The following is a 21325-nucleotide window of genomic DNA, read 5'->3' on the forward strand; positions in this document are numbered from 1 at the left end:
ATAAAGTATACAAATGTATCAAAATTTAAAAATGTTAGTTATTTTATTAAAAAAAAAAAAACACATTTATTTACAACTAACCCACTTCATTGAGTCGAGAAACGAGGATGGATTAGTTAAAAGTCAAGTTTAAACTTAGTTATTACAGTAACTTAGCTAGCTACGGTTATCTAAAAATACTTATCTGCTTATTATTAAAAAAATACCTCTTAATACAACAATATTTTCTTTAATTAATGTACTGGCAGCATATTAACTTCCTCTTCCTAGAGATGTAATATTGCAAGGAATTATCGATACTTTTACTCGGGGTGTATATCGAATACAATGAGGTGGTAATATGTTAAACATAAATAATAGTAATATATTTGATAGTGGATAAATATTTATTTTAAATATAGTGTAGGGGTTGGCTGTTAAAGAACACTTTATTTAGTTCATACCTTAATTCCCATATTTACTTCATGGTTTATTATTTATCCTAAAAATTATCAAGAATGTTATACAAAATTTGAATAATATATATTATTAGATTTACTACTATTATTATATATATTAATATAAAATACCTACAACAGCCAGCAGCCTTATAATTGATACCAAAGAAAAAACCCACCTCTTATCAATACTAAGGAGATACAATAAAATAATGGGCTTATTTTTGTCGTACAACAGTACAATAAAATACGAATATTATAATGTTTTAATACGTACAAACATATAACATAAAACTTAAGTAATTATAAGTTATATAATGTAGCAACTGAACTTAAACAAATTAATAGGAAATTAAATCAATCACTGATTTGTTATTTCTATCTGAAATATAATGAAAATAAAATATTTAAGAAATTGACACAACCAAATTACAAAATGTAACGCAAGATCCAATTAGAAAAAACCATATTACGTAAGGTTTTGTAATCAGTTAAAATCAAATATAACAACAAATAGAAAAATTTATTCTTCTGCTCCAAGTTTCTCCATGTCATCAACATTTTCAGTATTCAAGCACACAACTGGTTTTGAAAAGTGGTCTTCTATTCGTTTCATTATGGTCAAGTCTTCTTCACCATTTAATAAGTTAATCGCAATGCCTCTCTTGCCAAAACGACCAGTGCGGCCGATTCTATGCAAGTATGTGTCATAATCAGGTTCATGGCCAACAGTCAAAGGCAAGTCGAAATTAATAACAATTGTCACTTGTTCAATATCAATACCTGAATAAAAATGTAATTTTAAAAAGAAGCAATTATATTTTAAATAATTTAATAAAATGTTTACCTCTAGCCATTACATTGGTAGTGATTAGAACTTTCTGTTTGCCTTCACGGAACTGATCCAATACAATTATTCTTTCTGCAACAGTCAGTTCCTCAGATAATAATGTTACAGCATGTCCTTGATTAGTCATTTGTTTTGCTAGCCACAAAGCCATTTTTTTAGTCTGCACACAAAATATCAAATTTTAAATCATATTGACGATACATTTTATAATAAAGTATTTTTTTTTGTCTAAAAATGATAACTTTTACAGATTTACTCGAATATAATCTCCATCAATCAGAAATTGTATGCAATGACAGTTTGGTAGGTCAAATGTTAAAAATATCAACTCCACTGTGATAACCAAAAAAAAAAACCCCATAAAGATTTTGCAAGTTTTTTCATTTTTAACATTTGCCTTTTTGAAAAACGGTCGAGTTAATGTTTTTAAGGAGCATTTACTAAGCACATCCCTACACAAAATTTGTCTTAAGCCCACAATTTAAGAACTTTCAGGCTAAACTTTAGACTGTAAGACTAATTAAGACGAAATTTAAACCCAAAATATGTTTGCCCCCTACCGCACAAGTCAATTATTTTAGTTTTAAAATGCAATTGTAATACTAAGGAGTAAGAACATTAGACTGAAGGTAGGTTATATATGTATATATCAACGTGTCCAACGAAGAAGGACGTAACTCGATTTTTACAATTTTTCAGTACAGTCGTTCAAAGTTTTCTAAGTTAATTTCTAATATTGCACTATGTTTACAACCTCTTTGGAAAACAGGAGTTACAAATCGTCTTTATGGAAGATAAAGAAAATGAAATGCTAACCTAATATGAAAAATTATAAAAAATAAAAATCGAGTTATGTCCTTATTTGTTAGACACGTCAATATATTAGGGTGAATTACGAAAAAAAATGGTTTTATTTTTTCTGTTCTTCTCTTGACATTATGTTCCTTTGGGTAAAAAATTAATTTTCCTATTTTTTTCAGTTTTTTAAATTATTTTAGAGGCGGCGAGTTTCTAATTTTTTTATGGTATAAATATTAATTTTAAACAGATTTATATAACAAATCATCAGTAGAAAAAAAGGAATAAACTCGTTTTAAAATAACTATTTTTTTTTTTTACAAAAAAAAAATGTATGGAAACATTGTAAAATTAACCCTTGTTATATATACATATAGTAAAGATATTGACTATTAAATATAAACATTATAATCAAAAGTGCAATCACAATATGGTGTCGGAAGTGTGATATGGTCCGCGTTCGTTACAACCAATAAAGTACATGTAAAAAGGCAATCACACGTACGTTGTGGTGTCCATTCTTACACATGAGGCCACTAATATTATTCCACACATAATATTACCCACTAACACATACTCATATAAATAGGAGTTGAACACGGAGCTCAGCCAGATGGACTATATCACTCGGTTAGAACACTAGTTAGCTAATGACAAGTAGTCATTATTAATTATATACATTTGTACAAGTTATATTTATTTAAAATTTTAATAAATATTTAATCTGAACAATATTCAGTGTTTTTTATTTATTATTTAAAAACCATCTCCCTGAATTGAACTCATTGACAAAGAAGAACAACACAAATTTCTTATTAACTTGGGTTAAAAAAAAATTTTAGGGTACTTTAATGGGTTTAATTTATCAATGTTTCCTTAAATTTTATTTTCTAAGGCCTAAATTAAGGTTTTGAGGTTCAATAAGTTTTTAAAAAATATATATATATATTTATTTAAAAACTAGTTTATTCCTCTTTCTACTGATGATTTGTTATACAAACAACATCTGTTTAAAATTAATATTTATACCATAAAAAAATTAGAAACTAAGAACCAACATTTTTTGTAGTTAACTGATGCTCGCAACTTCAAAAATAATTTTAAAAATCTGAAAAAATAGGGAAATATTTTTTTACCTAAAGGAATATAATGTCAAGAGAAGAACTGAACATTTTTTTTTTTTTAGTCCAACCTAATATATATTTTATGAATATTAAATATACAGCATATCACTAAAAAAAAATGTCTGCACAAAAATGTATTGTTAATCAACATTACTGTTATACGCTAACAAAGCAAAGTGAATACAATTGCTAAGTCTAAAAGTGATGAAATGCTTCAATGTAAATTTCATCTATTGCACAGAATAAAAATTGTACTGGATATTTTTATTAGTGATATGTTAATATACAAAATATCACTAATAATAGACTTACCTGACAAAAGATCATGGCTTGTCCTATGGTTACTCCTCCATAAATGTTTACTAATGCATTATATTTATCTTCCTTACTATTACAGATGACATAATATTGCCTGATATTATCAAGAGTTTCTTCTTCTCGTTACAACCTTATAATGACAGACATTGGAGCAATAGCATTAGCAAATCTCATAACATCATCAGTATATGTAGCTGAAAAGAACATCATTTGACATGTTACTGGCAATAATCTGAAATGACATATTTAAAAAAAGAACAATTATTAATCGCACAATTATTTGAAGATGGTTGTTGTCAATTACTTTCTAATGCGGAAACTTTGATCCTGATGTCCTTGAGTATCTACCATAATATCGGCTTCATCCAAAACAAATACTTTTATTTTCTTTGGATCAAAAAACCTATACTTAGTAACCCAATCTAATACTTTTCCAGGTGTGCCAACAATAATTTGCTCTGTTAATTTTGAACCCTTTTCAACTAAAAAAATATTGTTGTATTAAGAATTACGCTATCATGAAGAAGCTATAATTTACCGTTTTCACCCCGAACAGCATATCTAAGCCTGATATTAGGGCAATAAGTCGACATTTTTGCTGCAACTTCACCAGTTTGGATTGCCAATTCGTAAGTCGGTGATAGACATAACACCTAAGTGTAATTTAATTGGAAAATCATAAATAATATTAAGTTGGTTGGAAATGTATATTTTCTGTTTATATCCTACTCTCTAACACAACATAGAAACTAAATTTTTTTTTGGATTTACATTTCTCTCATTATCTCTTCTAGAAAATTACTTCACTAGTTTTCCCATTTGTTTACATATAATTATTTTATTATTATTATTATTATTATTGAGGCAGTTTAGTTTTAAGTGCAAAATTTTTAAAAACAAAGGAAATTCATTCTTTAGAAGAGATGACGATGAGTCAAAAATTAAAACTTCTCAGCTTCTTTAATTGCCTAAACAAACAAAAGCACACAACAAAATGTAAATATATTACTCTAGCGGATCCCAAATATAGACAATAGCAACTAAATATGTAAAAACAATGTATAATATCAAATACAATAACTAGGCATGTGATATTATATTATAAATAATCAATTATTACTTGAGGATATTGTACATCTGGATCCATTCTACTCAACATAGCTAATACAAAAGCTGCTGTTTTACCAGTACCTGATTGTGACTGAGCAATTAAATTTTGAGGCCTAATAAAATATCACAGTTACTGTAATTTATTATTCAAAAATGCCGAATATATTTCCACTTGTATAAGGTTACAGTATAAATAAAATATATTAAATATCTAAAGGACACTTATATAAATATATATAATTAAAATTTTAACACTGATGTTTTAGAGCTGGGGATCATTCTAAAATTTGCAAGGAATTTGTGACATTTTCGGGTCATAGATAGAAAATCACTATAGTCATATATGGCAACTAATGTGACCAATAAAGTGGAGTCTACTGTATTTTAATTAAAATGTCATATTACGAATTTCAGAGAATGGTAAATATTAAAATGAATTGTTATATACTAAAAATATAAAAGCTTAACTTAGCATTTTTACAATTGACCACTGTAACGGGGACACTTGACACCCCGAAACGAAAACAAAATGAAGTCGCAGCAAAGGTGTACCGAAGTCTAAAAATACAGAACGTTAGTTTTGTTGGTAGACAAACCTGTTGTCAAATTGGCTGCACAGCAAAAGCATGAAAAACAAGAGAAGAAATGGCAAGAATATACAAATTATCTAATACAAATAATAATTATCTAACTACAAATACTCCCTACTCGTCTACTACAACAGACGATGAAAAATATCAAGCATTTTTACAATTGAAATAGCAAAACATGCATTTACTGAATTGTTCCGTATCACCTCATATTTAATAAGGACATGAATTTAAGCTAAATTTTATTATAAGGTATAATTTACTTATTGCAATATAATTATTTTTGAAATAATAATTTTACATTAAGTCATTTAATTTTTTTATATAGAAATTCGAAATTTTTTTTATAAATTAATTGTATATTTTACATATAATCGATAGTCAATCGATAGGCCGCAGCAAACTGTACAATAGCTTTTTTAAATAATTTTTATAAACAAAAGCTATTATAATAACTGTTAAGACATTATGTAACTTTTTGAAAAAATTCTATAACTGTTTAACACCCACTCCAATTTTAATGTTTTAAGATACATTATTTGTACGTTTTTAACAACTTTTAAATTGAAAAGTGGAGAGCTTATATAATTTTATAACACAAATAAAAATATACTAAGTATCTGATTATAATATTATCTATAAACTAATTAATTTACGGATTTGCCATGAGCAGGGGTAGTGCTGTTTCTTGTATCTTAGAAGGAGCGTTGTATCCCATTTTATAAACTCCTTTTAACAAATTTGGATGCCTGAAAAACCAAGATAATTAAAACATGTGCATTATATATAACATAATATAAAAAACTAAAAAGGTTTTTTTTAAGCATAAGTAATCAAAAATTTCATATAACATAAATTTATCAATTATCCTTCAACAAATGTTGCAGTTATTAAGTTTAGTAGTACTTGGATTCCTTATGTAAATCAGGGTGGTCTGTTATACAATTTATTTCGACACATGAATCATTAATTGCAGAAAGGGCTATGTCCATAAAACTAAATTTTACAAGAGGCAAAAATCTTGTCTAAGCAAGATTGGAAATGAGCTAGCTGTAAAAATTAATAAATTACTTTATTATCTTTATTTTATAAATCCTCTAAATATTTTTTATTTCAAATAAACATGTATGTCCCCTTACTGCATTTAGCCATTTTAGTTACATTCAAAACAGAGATATTAATAAAAACAGCTGTTTAATTAAATTTAATTATTTATTTTTAAGATAAAGTCTAAAGCTTATAATACATTTAAATATTTAACATGTATTAAAACACAATTTTAATCTTTGACAAATATTGAACATTTTAGTATAGAAAGGGTCTGCCCTAGACTTGTCCAATTTCTGCCCAAAACACATAACTTCAGCAGCTGATATTTTCATTGTAATTTGATGAATTAGATTTGTTTTTACACGAGACATATATTTAATAGAAATAAAATCAGGTGATAACTCAATTTTGTCAAAAATTGGACATGTCTCCTTTGGACAGTCAGTAATTTTTATAATATGTTATATCCAAACATATAAGTTATATTATTGTTCTATTCTATTCAAAACTTGGCTTATCCAGCTTTAAAATAGTATTAGATATAAAGGTGAGAATTTCATAAAATAAAGAATACCCATGACCCAAAATAAAAATAAGACATAAATAAATAAAGTTAAATAAAGTATTGTTATCTAGGCCTAAATAAAACAAAAATTTGTATTTTTGTTAAATGGTCCAAGTGCCTACTTGGTGAACTTGCACATTTTAAATCAGTTAAAGTAGCTATATGTTTTGAAGCAATAAAGTAGGGCAAATTTCAGTTTTGTAATCAAGGTAATAGTAACACTAATGGGGGGGGGGGGGTGACAAAAAGGGTGTCTGGAACACTAAATTTTATGTAAAACTAAATTTTATAATATTAAAAACTTACAATTTAAGAAGTTCAAAAGACTTCACAGAGTATAAGGGAGAATTTGGATCACGCCTTTGTACTTCGATGTCATGTTTTGAAGTGACAATGCCTGTACGTACAATCTTTTGTAACAATGACTTTTCAGCTGCTGGTAGCTCTTTGTCTTCATCGTTGTCCGAATATTTGTCTTTTGGAGTGAACTTCATTGCAGGGCCGGTGTTCAAGTGCACACGAGCAATCTAAACCAGAAAACTGTTTAAAGCGATAAATGTAAAGGCCAGAGGTGGTTCTTACGGTAGTTGTCATCGTTTCCATAGTTGAAACCAAATTTACACACAAAACGCTGCCACAGGAAGAAAATAGACTTAGTCGGTATAACGTGTAATTGAGAAATAGTCAAAATTATCTGTCAACTGTCGTCAATCAACTGTCAAGATTCAACTTAAAATTTGAGTCATTTAACAGACAAGTACCTATATTTTAGTGTGTAGTGAGAATTTTCAATTTGCCATCAACAGAAAGGCAAGTGGCGACAGCCAATGGTTAACCTACAACTTAAATTATTGTTGTCATCATAACATCATAGTGGTTACACTGTACATTGATTAAATGCAGTTTGTATTTAATTAATGCACCGTATAATAGATACAATAGGTACAATAGGTACAATTGCATTTCGCGATAATATAAAACGTTAGAGATAACTGATAAATTCGGAATCCGTAACGTCAGCACCTGTTGTCTGTATTCTGTCATCACGATTTAAAATAATATTTTAAATCGTGACTGTCATCGATTAAATCAATGGTAGCGTAAATTTAAAAAAAAATAAGTTGTAAGCTAGAGACTATGACTTTATACTGTCTACTAGACACTAGACTGCCACAGCCCACAGCCTATGTCCTGTTCATAATCGGTGACGCCGGGTATTATATTATAGAGAAGGGTAAAATAGTAGAAAAACTGCTTTTGTAACCTAAACTCTAATGTTAAGACTGCTTCACATAAAATATAAGCTATTAGATGCCACTAGTGTACATTGTACAACATACACATAGACAGGCCTAAAAAATGCACCGATAACTACTCTGTGTATCAACATTGGCTAAACTTTAAATTTATGGCACTGTTACTCATACGCATGATTATAAAGAACTTATTCTTACATAAACTTGTTTTTATAATCATGCTCATACGTTAATTATACATATTTAAGTCGTTTACGTATTAACATCGAAAATAGATAATATTGAACATTATTGCTCGTACACAACGCAAGAAACACCTGGAAATTTAATACGGTCAACGTGAAATTTTTTTCTTTTTCTATGTAAAATAAAAATAGTCTTGACTATAGATTTTTGAGAAAATTGTATATAATAACCACACTATAGCTCTAGCGTCAGTCTAATATTGAGATATTGTCATATTGAGTCCTAAAACTAGGCTCAAAAAGGGAAATAAAGTAAAGTTCTGCCCCATCTAGGGGAAAGGGATTTGATTTTTTTTAGTTCGTCACCTAGTAAACACTGCACTCTGCAGGTCTATATGATCTATATAGTGCCCCACAAAGATTAGACAAATAAAATTTTGTTCTAGTGAATGTTTTTAAGATTTTTTTTTAATTATTAATTTATACTCATTTGCACTATAAGCACCACGTTTTTTATTGCACTTAACTGTTACTTTTTTTAAATGATTTTTTTGTCACATTTTTTTTTTAATATAAGATTTAAGAATAATGTACTAATAATCTTGACTGGTCGATAACTATTTTTAGTTATTAGTTTAAAAGTTAGGATTTAAGGTTTAAAAGTTGCTATCAAAAAAACTAAGTCAGGAGAGGGTTATAAGAAATTAAAAATTAAAAAATTCAGATTTAATTGCATCAAAACATTATGAAAAAAAAGGTTATTTCTTATTAAACCTATTATATATTGAGTGGTTCACGATAAAATGATCACCCTGTATAGTATTTTATACACAAAAAAGTTATGACATTTTTTCTCGAAATATCTAAGTATTTGTCAAATAAACTTGTCTCGGGCGTAAAAACCCTATAGCACTTGTAAATTATTCAATTTTGTTAGTACTTTATCTTTTTGTTAACCTGGGTTATTTTTACAGATCTTAAACATGTATTTCAGAATCATCTTTTCCTTTTTATCAAGAATGTTATCGGTCATTCTGGCACTAACTTTAGGTAATAAGCATAATCTTGAAGTTAAAAACAAATTCGAAGATTATATCGTTGACTTCCTTAGTGTCGATATATTAACTTTGAATGTATGCGCTGATGATGGTAACATTGCTGCCGAAATACGTATACGATATACAGGTTTATTTTTGTGGTTAAGGGTTTATTTAAATATTTAATTATTTCATTTAAGTTCTTTTTTCCTAAAGAATTCGTTAGATGTTAAGCTAAAATATTTTTTCTTTTAAAAGAAATCATAATATTTATTTAACACATTAAAAACGACATTCAACACTTAAATTTACGGATTAAAGTTAAAGTAAATATACAGGTTAAACACTAAAGAAGTCAACGATATAACTATCGACTTTGTTTTCAACCTCTTTATTATGCTTATTACCTGTAGTTATTGCCAAAATAACGAAAAACATAACTGATAAAAAAGGAAAAGATGCTGCTGAAATGCATGTTTAAGATCTATAATAACTCAGTTAACAACAAGACAAAGTACTAAAAAAAAAAAATGAATCGTGTACAAGAGCTAACGACTATTTACCTTTCAAAATACACAGCGCATATCGTGTTTACTACGATTGTTGGAATGTAAACATATAATAACAAATATCTTTCGAAATCGCAAACAAATTCGGTTAAAAAAAATGGTGTGTGCTCTAATAAAATTGTATTATTTTAAGAAGACGTCATACGCCCAATTTTCCAACGTTAAAACATACCTACGCAAAATGCGTTTTACTCGATCCATGATGATTGTAGAGCAAAAATAGTAAATACCTATAACAACAACGTATGACAATATTTTGGAGACAATATTGCATCCTTTTTCGATAAACTTAATACTTAGCTCCACAATTAACATTTATAAACACATTTTATTATTAATAAAACTTTTTTTTTGTTTGAAATATACCCAGGCCATTTCTAAGGAGTAAAGTATAGGCAATTTTTCAAAAAAATTCGCCTATAGCGTGGAAATTCCCTAAGAAAACATAATTTCTTAGTCAAATTTGTATTATCGTACACTGCTTTTTTTAATATTATACAAAATTATTTTTATGTTTCAGTTGTTATTGAGCCTGGCCGTAAGTTTTAAATTTAAATTGTACTAATTTTCTTTGTTGCTTTGATTCCGAAGCTCTGTTGTTATGACTTTTTTGTTCTTTGTTATTCAGCTGATGGTAAGTTGAATGATAATGAACATTTTTTTACTTGACAAAGGTATGTATACTAACAGTCTTAAGATATTTGTATACCTTTAATAAAGCAGATTTGTAAAATTAGACTTTTTTTGTTAATATTTATGTAGGTGTACTAAATATTACGTAAAAGTCATAATATTTTCAAAACTACCGTAGATTTAAAAACCGTATCATTTCCTTATATTATTTTGTTGATTCGATTGTACAATTTCATTAGTATAAATTAATGCAATCCCCTTCACGAAATTAGTTAGATAAGTAATTATTATTTAATATTTATTACCACAGATCATATTATATTCTGTGTTATTATTTTGTTCCTTATCATTTTATCAGTTATCAACAAATTACGTCAATGCATGTCCGTTAAAATTATATTATACCGGTCGGCGGTCATAGTTATCTACGTGATACCGATAATCATAGAAATTTTGATTGAACTAAAGCATGTAAATTTTAAAAAGCTAGGAGTACCGAGTATTACATTACAGCGGCTTGAAAGTTAAAACTTATAGCTTATAGCTTATACGAAATCAAAAATCTCGTTATAAGTTATTTGGAGAAATTAAAAAAAATATTTAAGCATTTAAACAGTTGGAAAATGTGCTCGTTAAAAGATTTCCCGGAGCTGCATGATCAAAGTACAATTGTGGGTAACAACATGTCTACTAGTTTTTTGGTGAAAAGAATAAAACCTCAGGTATGAACATTTCACAATATTATATTATGTCATAGTGTGTGATATGACAATGACAATGAGTTGCTGGTAAATATTTGATAAAATCCAAATTAATTTGAGTTACTAGGTTTTAATTATATAAATTAGACAGAATAAAATTAATTTGTAGCTTTTGATTTCCAGGCCATCAACTATCCGAATATTATTATTCAGTTGCAAGTGGATAGGGCTCCAGAAACTTTATTTCTACCTAGTACGAGGCCGACTATGTTTCAAAGCCTAATAAGCAAATGGTAAATATAACAAACATATTATAACTTTACAAATTTAATTATTAAAATTAAAAATTAAAAACTAAAATAATATATTATAAGAGTTATCAATTAAGTATATGACATACAAATATTACCAATTTTATTTTAGTATGAACGAAGGTTTTTGGGTAGCTTTAGATGAAGTGGACAAGTATATCAATAGAAATTCAAATAATTTATCAGCTATCACTTATCCAATTAAATGTATCATAAAATGTTTATCACCTAGAACAAATTTAAAAGTAATAACTGTTTCTTAAATATATGTCATGTAAATTGTAATATATATATATATATTTATGTATTCATTATATTTATCATTTTTTATTTTAGGGTCCTGAAAGTGTGGTATTATCTGATATAAGCCGTACAAAATTATGGTCATCAAGTATGATCCGCTGTATGGCATGGCATCCTCAAACAATTAAACTAGCTATTGCATCTTCTCATGACTATGTTTTTATTTACAATAAAAAGGGTGTAGAAGCAAAAATAAAAAAGAAGTCACAACGAGCTATTTTGTCTTTAGCTTGGAGGTTGCCAAATTGTTTTTTTCTTTTTTTCTTACTTTATATGTCACAATGATTTTGTTTTTAGACCATTAAGTACGGGTACTTTAGCAGTAGGATGTGAAAGAGGAATTTTCATTTGGAACATTGAATTTAGCTTACTGCACGCAAGGCCTACTATCAGTAATGTTTGTGATTTTGTAAGAGACGATCATAGATATATAACAGGTTTATCATGGAATAAAATGGTTTGTTAATAATTTTCTTCAACACTAGTTTATAATCTTATAATAATGTAGTGGGGAATTTCGGATATTTGTGCTCCTGGGAAAATAACTTCGCTCCCTATGCCCCAATCTCATAACTAGATAATAAAGAACTAGAAAATAAATATATCAATGTTTTTCTAAAATTTCTACTGAAAAACTGTGTTGCTCGTAGATTCTTAGCCTTTTTTGCATTATTCTACGAGTGATGCTGTAGTAATTTTTTCAATGAGGCTACAGTATAATGGGAATTTTGCGTTTGCAAATTATATTTTAAATCATATTGATTATTGTCGTGGCATCATGGCCGAGAGGGTTACCGCGACAGAGTTTCTTCGCTCTAGCCATGGTTTGAACCTCTGTCGCTGGCCGTTTCTCTAGCTGGGCGGGCAACCGTCTGGAGAGAGAAATGGCCATCTAACTAGTGCGAAAGGCAATGGAAATCCACTGAACCAATCAACAGGTTAGACTAATAAAATTTTTTAAAAATGATCATTTAAGGTATATTACATTCACATAATCCATAAATAACACAGTATATTAAAAAATTTTATGTTTTGCTCAAAATGTTACATGTCGAATACGAATAAGACTACGAATAAATAGTTGTAATCTTAAATTATTTACAGGGTGATCTTTTAATATCGACTGCACTGAATTCTAAAACTATGTATATTTGGAATTATCCATTAGAAACCTGTGTACCATTACGTAGAATTGGTTCAGATACATTAAACTTTATACAATGGTCACCAGACAATACTAAATTATTCTCTTGTACATCTAATGAATCATTTAGGTAATGTCTATAATAACATTTATTTAATATTTTGTAACATCAACTGCTATTTATGTTTAGGATTTGGACAACAGATAAATGGTCGTCAGACAAATGGTCAGTAAATAGTAAATCTAGAGTGCAATGTGCCTGCTGGTCACCTTGTAGCTCAGTATTATTATTTGCCACTAACTCGTGTGCGACCATAAATGCCATTGATTTTAGAAAATCAGATATTTTTAATGAACCATCAAATTACAAAAAAGTAGCTTGGCCTGTCATTGACTTGAAAAACGAACGCATTAACGATAAAGAGTAAGATAATTTTTGTAGTTTTTTAAAAATGTATTTTCAAAACTAATTTAAATTTGTGCTCTTAATAAAAATGTGAATTTATTAATGTAATTTTTTAAAAATGTTTGCATCTGTATGCATTTTAAATGGGTTATGTTGGAATTTAGCATTGGTGGTATACCTTCGGATATGTGTTGGGATCAAAATGGTAAGCGTTTGGCTGTTACATTTAAAGATAGTAGTGCTGTCCTTGTCTTCACGACTATTATAAGTGCATCTGCGGTTGAATGTACTCCATTGTAAGTCATACGATTTTCAAACAAATATTACTATGTATTTATAATAATTATTGCTAAAAATTAATTTTAGGTGCATTATACAAGGGCGTTTGGATGAAGAACCTTCCGCTATAGCATTTCAACCTGTTTATAATGAAGGATCTTTATTAACAATAGTAAATACAGCATGGAATTTTTGTCCTTTTGACACTTCTCACCATAATGTATTTCTGTTTGTAGGGTTGGTCAAACGGAAATATAGAATACATACCTTTTTCATACAATACAAAACCAAGATACGAACCAGAGATAAATGAAACAAGTTTATTTCAGTTGAAGCCACATAAAAATGTTTCTGGGAGAGCTAATATAACCGCAGCTAGCCCTTCGGTATAATTTAAGTAAACTGGAAATTTTTATACACATGTGTATAAAAATAATTATTTTTTTTATTTAGTTATAATGGTTTCAATGATGTTATCAAAACCTAATATTGCTAATTATACATTTCAAATTTTGTGTTTTTAGTATTAAATGTCCTAGTTTAAATTATGTCACTGACAATTGAAAACTGCTACCAAATAATAATTTTCTTTGCAAAGTGTGCCTCAATGTTATCTTGGAAGAAAAGTTGCACAAGAAAATTGTAAACAGCGTGGTTTTTATCAAAAATTAGCTTTATGGTATCATAATTGTTTGCCGCCAGGCTTCATAATTACACAAATACATACATTTATTTCTAATAAAGTTAATAATAATAAGATGGTAAAAATAAAATAAAAATCTGATTTTCAAGTAACGTGGTTATTTATGTGAGTACTGAGGGTTCTAAAAAATTCCTGTGGCACAGTATGTATGTGTTCATTTCTACGTACTCGTATCACTTATGACGACAATACTAGTGAAGGGAGTTCATTTATCAGCTTAACATGCCACAGCAATAAAAAAATACACAGTATACGATGTAGCTATACAATTAAAAATGTGATACTTGTAATATGACATATCCTTAAAATAAAAACAAATATTAACTGTTCTTTTTAAATTTTTATTAGAAAAATATTAGTTCATTTATAATACCAATAAGGTCACATAAATAGTGTAATGTTGGGCAAGAATATAATTAACTACACTTAACTACTTGCAACTTTTAACATTGGTAATTATTTTTACAACTCTGTTTTTAAATTTGTTTTGATCTGATTCTCTGAATTTTCACATTCACATACAACTTTGCTGTTGATTTTTGGACTCGTTACAGCTTCCATATCATCTCGTACTTCTACTCTTGATGTAAGCAATTTTCCATAATTCTATAAAAAAAAAACTTTAGTTCAACAGGTGATTATTTCTTGACAAATTCACTTTCGGGATGGCTTCTTAATGGACAGTTTCCCGCCTAGCAAACAGCCTTTCCTAGTGTCAAACCGATAACAGTAAGTCCTAACCACTGTTGCTTACCCACCAAGCCTTTGTGCTTTTCTTTAATCCTTAAATCTAGTACAAAGAATTAACCACGATATTGCAATTTTTTTTTTAAATAGCAATTTCTTATGTAACAAGAAGATTAAGAAATACATTCAGTATAAATTTGCAATCATTAAATTAAGAAGCCATATTATTTTGAACAACGAGTAAATGAAAATCAATTAGTTTTTTAAAAATTAAAAACTAACAAAATATATTTGTTAATATACTTGATTCTAAAATTCTACTTTTTGGGTTTTTTTTTAACATTACAAATTATTAATATGAAATAGTACACTTATACAAACTTTTACGATCCATTGTTAGTGATAAGTTATACTTATGTTAAAAGTATTAGTCTAACATAAAATCGAGAGGGGAAAATCTTGAAAGTTTTTCTTATATTATTCCTCGAATACATTTTTAAGAATTAAATAACTATTAACGATTGTTTTTGGGAAGCAATGCATTTGTGTATATATATATATATTTACTTGTAGCAGCAGCATGTAATAACACAATATGTTTTGAGGTGTTAGATTATTTCTAGCATAGTTTTGTCCATTTCTTGATATTTCTTTTGCTTTTGTGTCATCAGCAGCCATTTGTTTAATTAGGTCGACTAGATTTTCTAAATTTCTTTTCACAGGAACAAAATGAACCCAAGGTTCTAGTTCGTTATAAAAATGCTCATAATATTCAGATTCCTGTTTTAAAACTAAAGAATTACCAGCTAACAAATATGGGAATCTATATGCTGCAACAGTCCCATCAAGGTTTAACTGATATTTATACTGAAAAAAAAACAACATACGTACTGCGTACAACTAGTATATGTAAACATTTTGTTTATGTGTGTATGTATTATTATATAAAAACATACGTACATCAAAAAATGCAAAGAAAGATATGGGCTTTTTGCCAGGGCCGTACTTTTCTTTCAAATCTTTATAGAAAAAAAAATTTGTTATTGAAGCATTGATCAGGTCGGGATGTTGTTTACTAATTTCAATCAAACTTAATCGCTGTTTGCTAGAGTCTCGACCCATCCAAAATGCCTTTGGAATTTTTTCTGACCATTGTTTATCAATGTTGCTTTGAACCGACAACATATCTAAGCTTACTCTTTGTGGTGCCATAAAAAAAAAAAATTTTAACAATTAATATATTAAATTAATTAAAAACAACTTTGTTAATATTTAACAACTAAAATACCCCATTACTTTTTTGAATTCATTACCTTCCCATATTTTCTAGTGAAGATTCTGTAATATCATAGGTGGGCATTACAATATCACTTGTAGATTTTGATCCGCACCACGAAAATATTGGAAATTTGTTTTTGCTAGTAGATAATGGCCAGTCACCCAGATTCACAAAGAATTCTAAATCTGGTAGGTCAACCTGAATGAATCATTTTTTGATATAATTATACTTTTGTACATAATAACTAGAACCACATACATATAATATACTATATACAGCTGGGAATTGGAGATGATTTAAAATAAGACACTGTACATAATATATCTGTAACAACTGTGAATAAGTGTGTTAGTCTTATTTGGTCAAAATTGACTAAGTTCGCTAGGATGTACAAGGCGTCTAGCACACCTTGAATAAATGTCTAACTTGTTGGACCAACAAGAAAACCTAGAGAGAGTTGTTGGATATGTTGGGATTTATGGCAGCTGGTCAAAGTTTAAAATCGCTCCCCTGTAAAATCACTGAAATCGACTTATACACTTATTTACAGTTGTTACAGATATTTAATATTCATTACCTAAATAGAATATAGACACTTAAATTATTTCATTATCATTTAATACACAATTACCTTTCGACTTAATGAAAGTAATAAGTTATCCATGAACATTTTAAAGCCTGTATATTCGCCATAACATTTCCTAAATATCTAAAAGTATAAATTAAAACAAAGAGTTAATTTTTAATCTATACCTATAAGTTTTAACATTTTTGTTTATTTTATTTGTAAGTTTTTACCAAATTATTTTTTATAACATATTGACAGATACTCATACTATAAGGGTTTTTATTGAAAAACGACACCATTCTATCTAGTATATTGTTAAAATCTATTTCCTTAAACTGACTGAGATCATTGTTGATTTGATCAATATTTGTTCTGCATTGGGCATTTGATAGCCAAGTGTCAATTGGCACTCGCGAACAATCACATTCATCTGGGTATATTGGCCCTATAAATGCATTTAAAATGTTATCTATTAATATAATTATTGCTGTCAATGTAATAGATTAAAAAACTAGTTTACAGTTAATAAATACATTTTGTTTTATCGCTTTTATATACAAATAATGGTGTTTAAGTATTTGAAATTGAAGAAAATAACCTTTGTAGAAATAATTGGCAAGTTTTTCATTTGTTTGAATACATTGAATGTATATATTCAAATCATAACAAACTTCATACAATTTGTAACGAACTATGAATGATGTGTCTTTTCGATCCAAAATGTTTGTCCAAATACGACAATTGTTACCATTTTTAGTTTTACCACTTATTACTACTTTAAAGTCGTTGGCATTAAATCTAAAAAATTTAAATAGGTATTATAAGAACTAAAAATAATATAAAAGAAACATAATTAAAAACTACATTAATTATAATAATATATGTAAATGGTAATTTTAAAATGATTTCAACACAATTTCTATTATTAATGAATGCAATTAAAATTAATTTATAAATAACTCGAATGTCTTCAAAAGCAATTTATATTTGATTTAGTACACTTTCTAAGAGGGCATTCTGTAATAATTGTTCAATTTTATCATCCAGGTACGCCTGAGCAGTTTTAGTGATATTTCAAGTATTGTGAAACAAACCAACCGATTTAGTTTTCTGTTGACTTGATGTAATAGGATAGAGTTTTACCTTAATTGGTTGCATTGAACATAAAAATATCGAGCTGGTAAAATTACATCAGGATTCAAACCAGGACCCCAAATTGTTACGTTAGAAAGTAGATACTCGTTACATTTGATAATGTTTAATACAAAAATAAACGCCAGAAATAATCCTATATACATAATAAAACGCAATCAGTAATACTGAGTATGTATACTAAGCGTAAGTGTCAACTAATAACATTTTAACAAGTTACAAGTAACAATTTAGTTAATATGTTATGTAGCATCCGTACTCACGGACACTAGAGTCTAGACTTCTGACTTGGATTGATGTTATCAACTATTGTTATCACTTTACCGGATTCTATTATCACCATTCAGTATTCACCCATCCGGTGACTGATAGCAAACTACAGCTATAAATCTATACACGACCACGCTCCGATAGTCAATAATCAATATTAGAAAATTGTTACCAATTTTTATTATAATTAACGTCGATGCCTGTTAATTTGATAAATGATTTTACCATAAAATATATTATGCAGATTTAAAAAATGTATATTTTAAATGAAAAACTTCTAATTGTTACACATGCTGGTGAACGATTAGAATTTGGATAGAAAGTTTGTAGTTATGTTATTGTAAAAAAAAAATGATATTTTCATATAATCTGTGATTATGTTACAACCAACGTGAAGATTAACATAATATGTGCTCGATTAATGTTTATAAACGCAACGGTTGTACAGTACATATTTTATTTTATTTTTTTCGAGCCAAAAATTAACTTTGTCATACTATACAGCATGACCGTATTCAGAGAGGGGGTACTCCGAGTTCAACCCCCCCCCCAAATTTTTCCTTTACGTTGACATTGTGTAAACAGTTACAGACAATTAATGCTGATTTAGTCGAAGCATGTATTACCATGTAGATAATGTATTAGTAGTTTTAGACGAAATAAGAGAAAATGACAAAAACCATTTTTCAGATATGTTTTCTGTTGCTGCAATTATGCTGAATTAAAATAAAGACGAAATTGATTTGCCTCATTTTGCTTTAAGACCAACACACCGTAATAATGTGCCTACCAATAGCTCTGAAGAGTATTACAAACTTAATATTTTTTTTTCATTTCTTGACCATAATATATATTATAAGAACACTGCTTTCTGAAGATTTCAGAAACACAAATCTTTAATAAGTTCATTACAACAAATTATTCCAAGTAAATGCATATATTATGCCACTAATGAAGAAATAAACGACTGTGTACAGTTTTATTCCTTGATTTTGATAGAATCTACTGTATTCAAAGCTGAATTTTCAATACGGAAATCAAAGTGGCCTAAAGAAGAGTCACGCTCTAATACAGCAATTGCAGGAGTTGAAAATTGGAACATCCTTTTATTTCCCTACATATGGAAACTTTTACAAGTCTTAGCTACCATACCTATGTCAACAGCGACACCAGAATGAACATTTTCATCTATAAAAAGATTGAAAACGTATCTTAGGAAGTCTACTGGTGCAACTCACCTCAATGGGTTAGCTTTAATGTCAGTTCACAGGGAAATAAATGTTGATTTAAAAGAGTTGTTAAATCAATTTGCAAAATCATCGAGGAAAATTATGTTTTAAAATCGGAACAGGGACGCCTGTCGCTTTGGTTTATCCATTGTAAATTAGATTCATTTTTTTATGTTGAGTAATATTTATACAGTAAGTTAATTCATTAAGTTGATGTGTTAATTTTTTTTTTAATATTGATAAATATAAATAATAATTCATTTAGAGTTATTACAAATACTATAACTATACTGTATAGGTGTTTATTAATACAGTAATGACTAATGTGGATACTTTATTGGTTGCTATTACAGTCGTTTCTATAGGATAAATTACAATTGTTTTCCCCACCAAACTGATTAGCAGTTGCATTGCATACACAAGGCCAAATTCAAGTAATTGAAGACTTGGGGGCATCAACTAGATTTTAATAAATAAATAAATTAAACATTATTCTTTAAAGCAGACAATATAATATAACTATTAAAATGTTTAATATAGCCCTCTTGTCGAGAATACTTTTTAAAAGTTTTTAAATATACCTGCTTAATACTTATAAATACTTTCGAACTGTTAAAAGAACGCTACACCGCCCATTTCTAAGAAGTAAAGTATGGGAAAATGTTCACTAAATCTTAATTTAGAGTTTGAACTATAGAGTATACTTAAAAATACAGTAATGAGGATTTTTTATTGATTGCCATTTTTTTGTCAGACTATCACAGTAATTTCAAAACTATTTTGCGTGAGACAAGCATGCGAGGAAAGTATTAACAGTAGATTTATCAAATTTTCATAATGTGTAGAGAAGAACTTTATCTATGGGATAGCGTTTTAATTTGTTTGATATCTATATACTTAATATTTTTTTATAAGCAAATTAAAAAAGGAAAAAATAATGAATATTTATGAATGAATAATTTTGATTGTACTTAAGTTATTAAAAAACTAAAAATGCTACCCCGTAGTTAAAGTACTTAAGTATTTATCCATTGTACACATTTTATATGGTTAAATTCCGACCTCACATTTTGTCCCCCGCAAAACCGTTTTTCGTGGACAAATTACAGGTGGGTAGCGTTCTCTTAAATAAATATAATTTAAAACACAAAATAAGGTGTTTTAACCGACAGCCCATAATTAAGTACCGACAGGGGCCCACCGGAAAAATCCAGACTTACATTTTATCCTATTCGCCAATGACCAATAATATAACATTTTAATAATAACAATTTAATATTATATATTACCAATTTAATGTAAACATTTTCTTAAATTGGTATGCAATCGCGTCATTTAAGTGGGTGGCAGGGTATGCATCTTCCGCCTTGTTGATATTGAGTCGGTGTCCGGTCGGTTAGGCCGCTGATATGATACGTGCTAATGGTATGTAATAATTATAGACTACCCTACTAAAATAAAATTTTAAATGCATTTTGTTGGCTTACAATGTTTTTATCAATAATTTTTTATAGTTTTACTATCTACAGTTCGTATCAGACTTAAGTGTTTATTTTAAAGTGATTTTATTACACAGTAATTGTGTATGCGATTGGTTTGCACTTTGTACTCATTTTTGTTTTAGATTTGTAAATGAGCTTGGTCAACGCTTTTTAGTGACTGTAAATTATTACATTCACATTAACATAGCAATAGCTATTGTCTCAACTTCTTCCGCCTTTCCTCTAATCCTAATTATTTTAAACACAATTGTTCCTATTTACTACTTTTT

The 21325-nt window shown here is 28.3% G+C and overlaps 2 protein-coding genes and 1 pseudogene across 3 annotated transcripts; 1 reads left to right on the forward strand and 2 right to left on the reverse strand.

Annotated features, from left to right (window-relative positions):
• Nucleotides 1–769: 769 nt before the first annotated feature.
• LOC126844175 (ATP-dependent RNA helicase DDX19A-like) lies at nucleotides 770–7729 on the reverse strand (annotated as a pseudogene).
• Nucleotides 7730–10956: 3227 nt separating this feature from the next.
• LOC126844404 (aladin-like) lies at nucleotides 10957–14394 on the forward strand. 2 transcript variants are annotated; one of them, XM_050582579.1, is made up of 11 exons: nucleotides 10957–11244; nucleotides 11407–11516; nucleotides 11647–11779; nucleotides 11871–12073; nucleotides 12135–12294; nucleotides 12942–13111; nucleotides 13172–13405; nucleotides 13552–13683; nucleotides 13754–13838; nucleotides 13903–14052; nucleotides 14120–14394. In XM_050582579.1, the coding sequence occupies exons 1-11, from the start codon at nucleotides 11146–11148 to the stop codon at nucleotides 14123–14125; spliced, it is 1482 nt and encodes a 493-aa protein (XP_050438536.1). In that variant the 5' UTR covers nucleotides 10957–11145; the 3' UTR covers nucleotides 14126–14394. The 2 variants fall into 2 exon arrangements, with proteins under 2 accessions (XP_050438536.1, XP_050438537.1); XM_050582580.1 differs by lacking the exon at nucleotides 14120–14394 and having other exon boundaries at nucleotides 11225–11310; nucleotides 13903–14086.
• A 315-nt stretch (nucleotides 14395–14709) lies between these two features.
• On the reverse strand, nucleotides 14710–18352 carry LOC126844378 (protein O-glucosyltransferase 2-like). The gene is made up of 8 exons (XM_050582526.1): nucleotides 18047–18352; nucleotides 17502–17701; nucleotides 17134–17348; nucleotides 16967–17044; nucleotides 16370–16533; nucleotides 16017–16254; nucleotides 15624–15923; nucleotides 14710–14975 (listed from the first exon to the last, which is right to left on the reverse strand). Exons 1-8 carry the CDS (start codon nucleotides 18199–18201, stop codon nucleotides 14832–14834), a joined length of 1494 nt encoding a protein of 497 aa, XP_050438483.1. The 5' UTR covers nucleotides 18202–18352; the 3' UTR covers nucleotides 14710–14831.
• Nucleotides 18353–21325: the final 2973 nt, after the last annotated feature.

This window comes from Adelges cooleyi, unplaced genomic scaffold (assembly GCF_023614345.1).
Source record: "Adelges cooleyi isolate 19-005CV unplaced genomic scaffold, UGA_ACOO_1.1 ACOO_flye_CR_arks_rails_tigmint_CR_PRNA_651, whole genome shotgun sequence".
NCBI lineage: Eukaryota > Metazoa > Arthropoda > Insecta > Hemiptera > Adelgidae > Adelges > Adelges cooleyi.